This window comes from Entelurus aequoreus, linkage group LG07 (genome assembly GCF_033978785.1).
Source record: "Entelurus aequoreus isolate RoL-2023_Sb linkage group LG07, RoL_Eaeq_v1.1, whole genome shotgun sequence".
Lineage (NCBI taxonomy): Eukaryota > Metazoa > Chordata > Actinopteri > Syngnathiformes > Syngnathidae > Entelurus > Entelurus aequoreus.
This window is the reverse complement of record NC_084737.1, coordinates 35,886,504-35,898,677: the sequence shown is the minus strand read 5'-3', so window position 1 is coordinate 35,898,677 and position 12,174 is coordinate 35,886,504. Positions and strand designations below refer to the sequence as shown.

At 43.1% G+C, this 12,174-nt stretch overlaps 1 protein-coding gene across 1 annotated transcript; it reads left to right on the top strand.

Moving 5' to 3' along the window:
* The first annotated feature begins 220 nt into the window (after positions 1–220).
* Positions 221–6,760, top strand: scrt2 (scratch family zinc finger 2). Its single transcript, XM_062053383.1, has 2 exons — positions 221–720; positions 3,649–6,760. Exons 1-2 carry the CDS (start codon positions 561–563, stop codon positions 4,446–4,448), a joined length of 960 nt encoding a protein of 319 aa, XP_061909367.1. The 5' UTR covers positions 221–560; the 3' UTR covers positions 4,449–6,760.
* The last annotated feature ends 5,414 nt before the right edge of the window (positions 6,761–12,174 follow it).

Below are 12,174 nucleotides of genomic sequence, written 5' to 3'. Positions count from 1 at the left end.
GAGCAGCAGAGGGGGCAGCGGGGGTCTGGCTGTGTTCTTTCTCCTCTGTCTGTGTGCGAATGCACAGACGGTTCACTAGTAATTTGATGTGTGTCCCCGGGGACATTTGATGGATTAAAGCTAAGCAGCTCCATTTCGCAGCACCACCTGATCTTCCACTGCCTGTGCCCCATATAAAGGCTGGCGTGATTGCTGATCTCAGCTAGTCTGACAGTGTCTCTCTCTCCCTCCCCTGCGCCTGTCTCCATCTCTTCTTCTCCTCACTGGTCCTTTAAGCCGGCTGCATCACAGGAGCTATCCAGTGCTGAACAGGATCACTTTTATTTATTTATTTTTGCATTTTTCCGGGGGAAGCTGGGGGAGCCAGAGTGCATTACACAGCATTGCCGTCAGCGCCGTTCACCACTGGGTTGCGTTTTTTTTTTAACATCTTATGTTTTTGGCCACAGTCTCCATCACAAGGATTACCGTAAAGCCAGCTCTATCAGCGTGCTCTCTCAGAAGGTTTTTGTTTTTTGCTCATGCGTTTTCCGCCGCTCTGTGTTATTATCCATTGAAACATGCCCCGCTCATTTTTGGTGAAGAAGATCAAGCTTGATGATTTCTCTTCATCCAATGCGGCCACCAACAATCATCATCACCACCTCGACGACTCGCTCACTTTTGCGGGCTCCATCACAGACTCGGTAACCAGCCTTGGTGTTCGTCTGAGTGAGAATGGTGAGTTAACATACCTCCACTTTGCAGACATAGCCAAAAATGTGTGGAGTGCTGATTTCAGCATGCCTGGCATATCCACACTTAGCACAGATGGCATCCTTCTTTGTTTTTGTGTGTGTGTGTGGCGAGATAGTCAGCCAATAACATGTTCGTAGCGTGTAAATTAATGGGAGATGTCACATGCCGCTAACTGGTTTTTGCATCAATATCCCGAATAATCCTCCCAGTGGTACCCCACCCCCACTCCGCTCCAGACTTTTGTTTTTTGACTCCAAGTGAAGGACAGACACAATTCAGGTCACGGCCAGGGATTAGAGTATGTAAATAGGGAACAAAACGTGTGTCCAATCACTTGTGTCTATGTATGACTGTGACAGCCCAGCGCAGGCTGAACACTCGCTATAGCTGATTTTATTTTGGCTAAGACATTGACTGACACGAGAGAGGAGTGTTGGACGATACATTTGTCCTTAGCTGTTATTGTCCTTGAGTTTTCATCATGGTCCAATCCTCCCGTGCCCCCCTCATCCCCTCTAAATGGAGCATGCACAGTCTCCCCACCCCCATCGCTACGCTACATCTTTCTCTTCCTTCCGGGCATTTTAAAACTAGCAGGGGTTAGAGTTTCAGCCATGCAGGCCCATCGCCGCCGCAAGAGACATCAACACGCTGTACGGTGCAGCCAGGAGGGAGGTGGGGAGCGATAAAAGGAGGAAAAGGGCTTGGGGCAGCAGCGGGGTCCATCACGGGAGGTTGGACAGTAAACACGAAGAAAGGCTCACAACCGGACTGTGGTGGACGCTCTGCTCGGACAGCCTGAGCTCCACTCCACAGTGCCGAGAGCGACCTTCACTTTCACAGTCTGCTTTAAGATCATCGCTTCCATTTTGTGGCACCATTCAGAGGGCCATATGTGCGTCTTTGTTATCATTTGTTAGGATATCTTCACAGCAAAGGAGGCGTCACAGCCTACAGATTAGTGCTGCTATAATGCCCACCTGTTATTCAGCTGAGCCACTATAATTTCTGGGAATTGATGATAGATCGGGGTTAGAGGGTTAAATTAAGTAGAAATATTTGCATTGTTAAATAACAAATACTTTACTAGATAAACAAGGACAAACATAACTTTTTAATTCAGGGATGTGATTGCAAATATTATTTAGCTTGTGATGTTGAATGCTTTCCTGCGCTATTGTTAATCCCCTGTAAATATAATCTTAAAAGTTAAATGTGTTTTGGAAGCCAAGCCTACAAAGGGTAAACTGATGAATTACCAGGTGACGTCAAGCATCAGCACTTCTGCTGTGCCAGGAGATTTTCTTCCCCCATTGTGGAGACATTTGACTTGAGTGTCTGTCGACAACAAAGAGGGCTAGCTGAGAGGGTCCATTAATTACATGCTTGCTTTGCATCTGAGGAATGAGTCTATGAGGCTGTAAAGGCTGATACAGCCGGCGTGTGTCCTAAATGATGAGCTCCATGCCTGACCTTGAGTAATTCAAACGCAGTAAACAACTCTGATAAAGGAGACTAATACTGCACATCAAATGAGGACCACAGTGTACGACTATTTACACTGTAATCTGGCATACTTGACTGATAATAATTACATTGAAGGACTGCAGTGTTTTTCAATACAAATATGTGTTGCCTGCCAGCCAAAGACCATCACGGTGGGTCAACCCATGAAGTGTGGCAAGAGGCCTGGTGTTTCCCTGTCCCTGGGTGTCATGTCTTTGGCAAAATGAGTGCGTGGACAGATAATCTTTGGCCATGGATAGACTGTTGTTCAAGAGCACTTGAGCTGATTTCCTAATGGTTTCTTGAAGGCACTTGAGCATGATCGCTGCATTAAACAGGCGACCCTCTTCACAGACCAATATACATCTCGAATTGTCAGTCCTCAAGCAAACTGGGCTCCATAAAATAGCATTGTGGTCCGCTTATACTTGACGTGTTGCATTTGCCGTTGCTGCCCTCTTGCAACTGCACTATTTCACACAGGATAGTCTATTGATCAGTTCAAAAGTTTGAATTTCATTAAAAAGACATCAATAGCCAATTTCCACTGCTTGATGCACACTGTGCTTAGCAATGGCATTTTCTGTAGCTGTGCACAATGTCTCTTTGGAGAAAAAAATATTCTCTGTGCATTCAAATTATTTATACCTAAATAATCAAAAGGTATATTTCCCCTGTAGGTAAACTGCACTTTGAATGCATTCAGCCCTCCAGAGTCGCAGCATGAGAATGTATTGAGTTCTTTTTGGACACATTTTGGTTGCCAACAAGCCTTTTTAGCTCCTCTGGCACTAGGCTGTTTTTAGGAAGGAAATGAGAGCCTTGAACGATGCCAGCAAACATTTCTCTCTGAAATCAGATTCTGTACTGATGGAGCACTTTGAAACATCTCATGCTGCTTTTCTGCATCACACTTGAACTTGTTTAACCTCCAGAAGAAATCTCCCACACCTTAAAGAAGGTCATAAAGTCTGGCTAAAGGTGCAGACAGAAATAAAAGAGGAAGTACTCCCAAAGCAGATCTTCAACCTATGCTCAGCATTTGCACCTGCCAGAGCCAAATCATACAAGGTCGAGCCAAAGAACGTCGACATAACATGAAGCGAGGTAAAGTCATGTTAAAAGGGATTTTAACATACATCTTGAACTACTGGGGAGTTTTTAATAAGCTATCCTGTGTGTGTAGCTGCGACCTTCCTCAACGCAGCTGAGCTCATCAGGTTTTCCTGCATGACTGCACTGTTGTGTGTAAAACCTGTGGGATGTGGTAGAGATGCAATTACCTCTGTGTGGCTCTTTCACTATTCCATCCAACACGATAATCATGTAATCAGCGACATGTCACTGTGTCCTCATCCATCACAACTGCTGGCCAACTGTGTTTGCGTGCGTCTCTTTACTCAGGCTACATCCAGGATTACATCACGCCATCTGTATACCAGGGGGAGAAGAAGATGGAGCACAAGCCGGTGTCAGACCCGCTGTACACCCATGTGAGCAGCGGCGGGGAGTACTGTGACCCCGACCTGAAACACCCCGACAGCCCCCAGTCAGGCATGACCGCCAGCGGCTTCTACAGCGGCGAATCGGAGGCCCTGTCTGAGGGTTACACCATGGATGCCTTCTTCATCTCTGACGGGCGTTCGAGACGGAAGGGAGACAGCGAGGGTCGCGAAGCGCGCGAGGGGGGTTCGAGAAGCAGCAGCGCCAACGCTGCCGTGCAGGAGAGGGCGATAGGCACAGCTCGCCACACCTGTAACGAGTGTGGGAAGACGTACGCCACCTCCTCCAACCTAAGCAGACACAAGCAGACGCACCGCAGCCTCGACAGCAAGATGGCCCGCAAGTGTCCGACGTGTAATAAAGTGTATGTGTCCATGCCGGCGTTGGCCATGCACATCCTCACCCACGACCTCAAGCACAAGTGCGACGTGTGCAGCAAGGCCTTCAGCCGGCCGTGGCTCCTGCAGGGTCACATGCGCTCACACACGGGGGAGAAGCCCTTTGCTTGCGCCCATTGTGGCAAAGCCTTCGCCGACCGCTCAAACCTCCGCGCCCACATGCAAACACACTCTGCCTTCAAGCACTACAGATGCAAGCGCTGCAATAAGACTTTTGCTCTCAAGTCCTACCTGAACAAGCACTATGAGTCGGCTTGCTTCAAGGGCTCTGCAGACGAAGACGACTCTGGATCAGACAACTAACGGCGTGGAAGTCGTAGGATTTTAGTTTCACAACTGGTAACTCCGATCACTCTGCCCTCCATGCCTTTTTTCTTCCCTTTTTTTAGAAAGCAATATTTTCACTGAGATTACGAAGAAGCTCTAACGATAACGGCAAAGACAATTTCAGAAGATGCTGGATTTTTTTTCCCTGCACAGTAGCTAATCGTCCACAGATAAATACAATCAATGACCTTTCCTAAATAGAAACTGTAGATGATAGTTGTACACATAAGCAACTTGCTCATACACTGACTGAACACACGTATACACACATTCACAATTATATACGAGGCCTGGCATGTGAATTTTTATCAATGACTATACTAATATCGATAGTAATAATATTTAGATTCCTGATATTTTATAGCAAATAGTAATGAGAAAATGAACAAAAAAACAAAACATAAAAAGGACAGTGTTCTTTTGTTTTTTAGAGACAAAATGACCTCTTGTATTTTTATGCTGCTTTTTATTTGCTAAGAATTGCATTATTTTGCAACTGCCAACATGAACTTTTTATGAAAATGTGAACAATGACAGTATTTGCAAAAAAGAGGAGGGGAGATCGTTTTAATATGGTTAAGAGACAACCTCCTTTTTCCACACCAATGTTATTTTTCTATTTGATTTTTCTAAAATTATTTTTTTGTGCTTAATATCCCTTGTTAAAAAAGCATCTTTGTAACTGTGGGTATTCCAAACCTTTTAAAAAGCTCTCCCTGTTTCAACTCTGTAAGAGCTAAGATGTGCAACAGGCCTGTGTAACAGGTCTCACACGCTGTGAATGAAGTCTTCTGACGCAAACAACCAGAGAAACAGAGTAAGAGGTCAATCATGTTAGGTGTAGTTTATTTGTCTATTGCAAAGAAAACACGCTGTTCTTCCTCCACCTCGGTGGCGTACGACTGCTTCCTGAAACGTGTGCACCGTTTCTCTGAGAATGAGCTCTCCTCACATGTTTGGGGTTTTCCTCGTCCGCCAGTGTGAAGACAGGTTGATGCTAAACTGACTCGCACACCCTCAGTTACAAAGTGACTCTTTTATATGTCGCTCAAAGCTCCATCCATTCTTTAGCTGCATCTAATTATCATGTAAATACTTTATTTATCTATTTATTTATTTTTTCTATTTATTGAAGACTTAATTGCTATGTATTTATTTATTTATTGTTTATAATTTAAAAATAATCCGAAGAACTTGTAAGATGCTGCTGCTCTTCAAAGAAAATGTTTATATGCATGAAAACTGTAGAGAGTCCATGGGACTTAGTTTTTTAAAGAGGAACAATGTACAGTATACAGTGCCACTGCTAACGGAGGTCCAATTTATGAATGCAGAGCTACTTTTGGTTGATCCTGGCAATAACTTTAATGACATGTTTAACAATCACAGCTGTCCTGTTTTCACTCAGTTTACAGCAATAAAAAGAAACAATGAACATGAAACATAAAAATCTTGTCTCTAAAAATCTGATTCCTCCTCAAGACCAGAGATTTTTCACCTTACAAGCAAAACAAACTTAGGCAATAAACTTCCAGAGACAGTAAACCTTGATACAGACGTAACTCTCCGTGTTTGATCAAATTAGAGGCGAGTAATGTAGGTGTGATCATGTTACCCCCAAGGTTTCAAAGGTGCAAAAGCAATAACGATGCAAAGTGATCTTTTCTACAGAAGTGCTACTAGAAAAAAAAGCCGACTGAAAGAGGCTGCTATTTTATATCCTTATTCGTGTGCTATGTATCTTTTGCAGAGCTGCCATATAAGAACAGTGAAGCACCACTGCAGTGGACATTTGTTATTTGACTGATAAATAAAACAAATTAAAGGACCACACGGCACTGGTTATCTATCTAAAGAGACTGTCCTCGAATCGAATACTAACTAGGTTGCTGTACATAGGACGTATCTAAACATTAGCTGTCTGGGCAGAGAAAGTTTTCAAGTTGGAGTGGAGTGGCACGCTCTAATGCACATCCGACTCCCCCTTCATTTGCCCCCCTCCCCCAATTCCCCATCAGCCATCTTCAGCCCAACTGCTTCTAAACAGACGCACAGAGGATGAGATGTGCTGAAGTGGGATTGGCGGAGGGCGGCCGAGTGTGGGAGGATAACAGGTGTTTGCAGACAGACTGCAGATAGGGAGCGTAATTGAGTTGGTGAGCAACCTCCAAGCGGAAGGTCAAGCACCAGCAGGCAAATGCACTGTCAGCTATTTGCATATTCCAAATAGATGAAATGATCGCAGTGACGGCGAGCTCATCCTAAAAACACCACATAGATACACACACACGCACGCACGCACACAAAACTAAAGAAAATGACTTACCGCTCTGTTTATCCGTCCGCTTCATCCTGTTGACGGCTGTCTAAGCACCACAGCTGAATCACTGCGTGAGAGCATACAAACCACCTGTCTCGCATCGCCACTTGCACAACACGCCATTTGGCACGTCGCTGAATTATTGAACTTCGAACGAACGCACAAATCATTACTTCCAACTGACTCTTTTATAGGTTTTGTATTTCGCAGAGGGAATGGGATAAAGTATTTTTCAAAACCTGGCTATATATTAAGAAAGATAAAAGTATCGAGATGAGGGAAATCTTGTATCTTAAAAGCAGCGGCAGGTTGGATGAGAGACACTAATTAGCGAGGAGGGCGCTCAACTTGACGAGTAACTTCCATGTTGTGACCAAGCGGCATTGTTCCTCTTTAACAATTTTGTAAATACATGTGTAAATATATCACAGCAATAATATGCATGTAGACATTTAATTGCCCTTTTTCTATCCATGCTGTCCTTTTTCTCCTGGAAAAAGGGAGATAAAAACAGGTACCGATTACAGTCTGGGTGGCCACAAGAATCAGGGAGTGTTTTGAATTCCACACTATATGTAAGTTACAAACAAACACAAGTGTATTTGCAAAGAATTGATCATGCTCTGCATCTGTTTTTTCCCTTTCTTGTTTTCTTTTATTTATGTGCGCAGCTCGGCTGTGCAAAGAAAAGTGCCAAAAAGTATGATTTCCATGACAAAAGCCTTCAACATATGGTTGGCTGCTTGAAACCTTCCATATGGCCCTCAAAGGAAAAACAACTGATTAAGATTTTCCACTTTCTCCCTCTTTCTCCCTCTTCTCTCTCTCTCTCTCTCTCTCTCTCTCTCTCTCTCTCTCTCTCTCTCTCTCTCTCTCTCTCTCTCTCTCTCTCTCTCTCTCTCTCTCTCTCTCTCTCTCTCTCTCTCTCTCTTCCTGTCTGATATGAAGAAACTTAAGCCATGATTGCTGGGGGATGTTCTTGTTTTCTCTTCTTCTGCTACAATTTATGATGACAACAATAGCAATGATAACGTTAATAAAAACAATAGCACAAGCAACCTGCACGTGTATTCATTCTGTATTATATTTAGAGTTTTTTTTTTTTTTTTTTTTTATTCAAACAGCCACAGCTAAGCTGTTCTTGTTTACTTGTTTATCTTTCATATAAGTCACATTTCATTCAACATATAACGTATATAACAGCAACAAACAATTATTTAGATTTAGCTTGTTTTTTCAAGCAATCATTTAAAGGGAAAATATTATGTTTTTTTCTGCATTTAAAACACTCACTTGTGGTCTACATAACATGTAATGGTGGTGTTTGGTCCAAATTGTGCATAGACTTTGTTTTATAGACCATCTTCAAGCCGATTTCTGATCGTCTCTTCAGAATGCGCCCGTTTTGTGGGCGGTCCCATTTACGTGCAGAAGCCCGCCTCCAGGCCAAGCTCACTTTGACTGTGTTTTCTCCCCCGTCAGCCATGTTGTAGTTATTGGCGTTTCCATATCAAGAACTGACAGATATAAGTTAATTTGTATTAGAAATGGCAACAGGGGAGGGTTTAGCCTGCATGTGGATGTACGAGCCAGTCTGCCCCACAACTTTGGACTACAATTGAATAAAAATGGCAGACTGCCGCAAAGCTTTTAAGATAAACCTCGACTATACTGTGTATGGAGATATACGCTGATGTAAGTAAGACAAAATACGTAACAAACGTCAAACAGCTAATTTGGAGCGAGTTTGGAAGAAGGCAAGATTGTTCTATAAATATCTCCACCATTCCTCCTAAGCCTAATTTCACACTTTTGGGATGTATACGGTAACCTGACTCTCGCCAGATCGTTGTAGTTCGCTGAGCTCCACACAAGGATCTGGGACTTCTCAATAGGAGATGTATTTCAGAAGGCGGGGCCTCGTAAAAAAAATCATTGTATGTGATTGGATAAACCACTTGTCCGTTATCTTGAATGACGTGCTACTTCAACCCCTCACATCGAAATCAACCTGTGACGCTGATGAGAGCGAAGCTGGGAAATCCAAAACAGAACAGTCGACATATTGGATAACGACAGAGCGAAAAGTTAGAGAACTTTTACTGAAACAACGCAGCAATGTCTGTAGACGATCGATGTGGACACTATGATTGTGCTATGTCAGTCAGCACTGTTTCAAATAAAATAAAGACACGTTAGTGACAACTGTAGGGTTTTTAACTTACCATTTATACGTGACGTGAACCTCGTCGACAACGATTCCCACTAGGTTTTTCTGGTACACCTCTGATGTAAGTATGGTTCGCCATTTGTCGTTTAGCCACGACTCAGGACTACCGAATACGAGATGGGAACGTCCTTGGAGGATTTCGTTCTCGTTTCTTCCTCCCAGCTGCATGCCTGTTACCCCCAATAATCCAGCCTCACGGATCTGATCCTCTACCAGAGCAATCAGCGAGGAGACAATTATAACAACTGGGTTCTGCACTCGTCCCATTCCCTTCACCACCAGTGGAGCTATTTGGTAAATCAAGCTCTTGCCAAACCCGGTCGGAAGATGAGCCAAAACATGCTCGCCACCAATAAATGCCTTCAAAACCGTTCTCTGTTCATCTTTTAAATAATTAATATTCGATAGATTCAACAAAACAGTTGCGATAGCAGAATCAATGTCAGCACACAACTCCTCGCTGTGTGCCGCCATTGTTGTTTGAATCAAACAGTCGCTTCGGCGCTACGTCACATCTATGAAATCCCGCCCGGCGATTCTGATTGGTTCATTATATTTGCTATCTTGAAGGAGTTTGCATTGCCCTCGGTCCCAGATCCTTGTGTGGAGCTCAGCGAACTACAAGGATCTGGCGAGAGTCAGGTTATCTATTAGGGGTGTGGGAAAAAATTGATTCGAATTCGAATTGCGATTCTCACGTTGTGCGTTTCAGAATCGATTCTCATTTTTAAAAAATCGATTTTTTTCATTTTATTTTAATTTTATTTTTTTCATTTTATTTATTTATTTATTTTTTTAATTAATCAATCCAACAAAACAATACACAGCAATACCATAACAATGCAATCCAATTCCAAAACCAACCCCAACCCAGCAACACTCAGAACTGCAATAAACAGGGACGGTATAGCTCGGTTGGTAGAGTGGCCGTGCCAGCAACTTGAGGGTTGCAGGTTCGATCCCCGCTTCCGCCATCCTAGTCACTGCCGTTGTGTCCTTGGGCAAGACACTTTACCCACCTGCTCCCAGTGCCACCCACACTGGTTTAAATGTAACTTAGATATTGGGTTTCACAATGCAAAGCGCTTTGAGTCACTTGAGAAAAAGCGCTATATAAATGTAATTCACTTCACAGAGCAATTGAGAGGAGACACAAACACGACACAGAACAAACCAAAAGTAGTGAAACAAAAACGAATATTATCAACAACGGTATCAATATTAGTTACAATTTCAACATAGCAGTGATTAAAAATCCCTTATTGACATTATTTATAAAAAAATAAAAAAAAGAACAATAGTGGCTTACACTTGCATCGCATCTCATAAGCTTGACAACACACTGTGTCCAATATTTTCACAAAGATAAAATAAGTCATATTTTTGGTTCATTTAATAGTTAAAACACATTTACATTATTGCAATCAGTTGATAAAACATTGTCCTTTACAATTATAAAAGCTTTTTACAAAAATCTACTACTCTGCTTGCATGTCAGCAGACTGGGGTAAATCCTGCTGAAATCCTATGTATTGAATAAATAGAGAATCGTTTTGAATTGGGAAAAAATGGTTTTTGAATCGAGAATCGCGTTGAATCGGAAAAAATCGATTTTGAATCGAATCGTGACCCCAAGAATCGATATTGAATCGAATCGTGGGACACCCAAAGATTCGCAGCCCTATTATCTATACGGGGCCCAAATACACAAAAACACGTACCGGCAGGTAATTAGGGACCGATGTCCCTTTGGGACAGAGGACCCTATTGAATTTCTAGCGTTTTATTATTATTATTATATCGCCGCCTCTTTGAGCTGTAATTTGACCCCTTAACATGCTTCAAAACTCACCAAATTGGACACACACATCAGGACTGGTGAAAATTGCGATCTAATCAAAAAACCAAACCCCAAAACTCAAAATTGCGCTCTAGCACCCCCTAGGAAGAAAACACTTCGACCTATATTTCATACACTGACAACCCCCAGCAAAAATCAACAGGAAATTTGCAATTCCCCCTTCAAAACAAAAGTTTTGTAAAAACAGTCACCTTTTTTCAAACATTATCTCCTCTGAGCGCGTTTGTCGTGTCAGCTTCAAATAAGCACAGGAGAGAGATTGAACCCTTCTGATTAACAGTTGATGAAAGAGTTTTAATTACTGATCCAGTTTGGATTTTATGAGCCCTCAAAGAACCACTGCCCTGCTGCTGCTGCTGCGCTGCTACCGTCTCAAGATGGCCGCACCCTGCTCAGACAACCCCCAGCTAAAATCAACAGGAAGTTTGCCATTCCCCATTCAATACAAAAGCTTCTTTCCATTCGCAATACATTAGTCTCAAGATGGCCGCACCCTGCTCAGACAAAACTGCCTCTAACTCCCAGTAGGAATGTCAAAGACACATGAAACAAAAACCTCTATGTAGGTCTCACTTAAACCTATATTTCATACACTGACAACCCCCAGCTAAAATCAACAGGAAGTTTGCAATTCCCCCTTCAATACAAAAGATGGCTAAAAAACTTTTTTCAAACATCTCCTCTGAGGTCGGGGGGGCAGCAGCCCAATCAGGGAAGCCCAGACTTCCCTCTCCTCAGCCACTTCCACCAGCACTTCCCGGGGGATCCCGAGGCGCTCACAGGCCTGCTGAGAGACATAGTCTCTTCAGCGTGTCCTGGGTCTTCCTCGTGGTCTCCTACCGGTGGTACATGTCCTGAACACTTCAACAGCAAGGCGTCCTTATAAAATGCCCAAGCCACTTTACAACTGTTATTACTATGAGACTGATGTATAATACATGTGTATACAACTTTTTCCCTGTGTAATAATCAATCCATCCATCTTCTACCGCTTATGGGTCGCGGGGGCAGCAGCCCAATCAGGGAAGCCCAGACTTCCCTCTCCTCAACCACTTCCATAAATACTCGGTCCCGTCCATCGCTGCTTGCAGCTTTAATTACATTTGTTTTTTTCATAAGAAGGCCCCTTTAAAAATCTAACTTGTTTGACCCAAAGGTAAAAATGTGACAAATTCCCCAAATAATCAAATCAGGTAATGAGTAATGCAATACTATTGAGAGAGTGTTGTAGCTGGTGTGAAAGTGGACTCTTCATCAAGAAGACTTAGTAACTGCGTGGGTAATTATGACA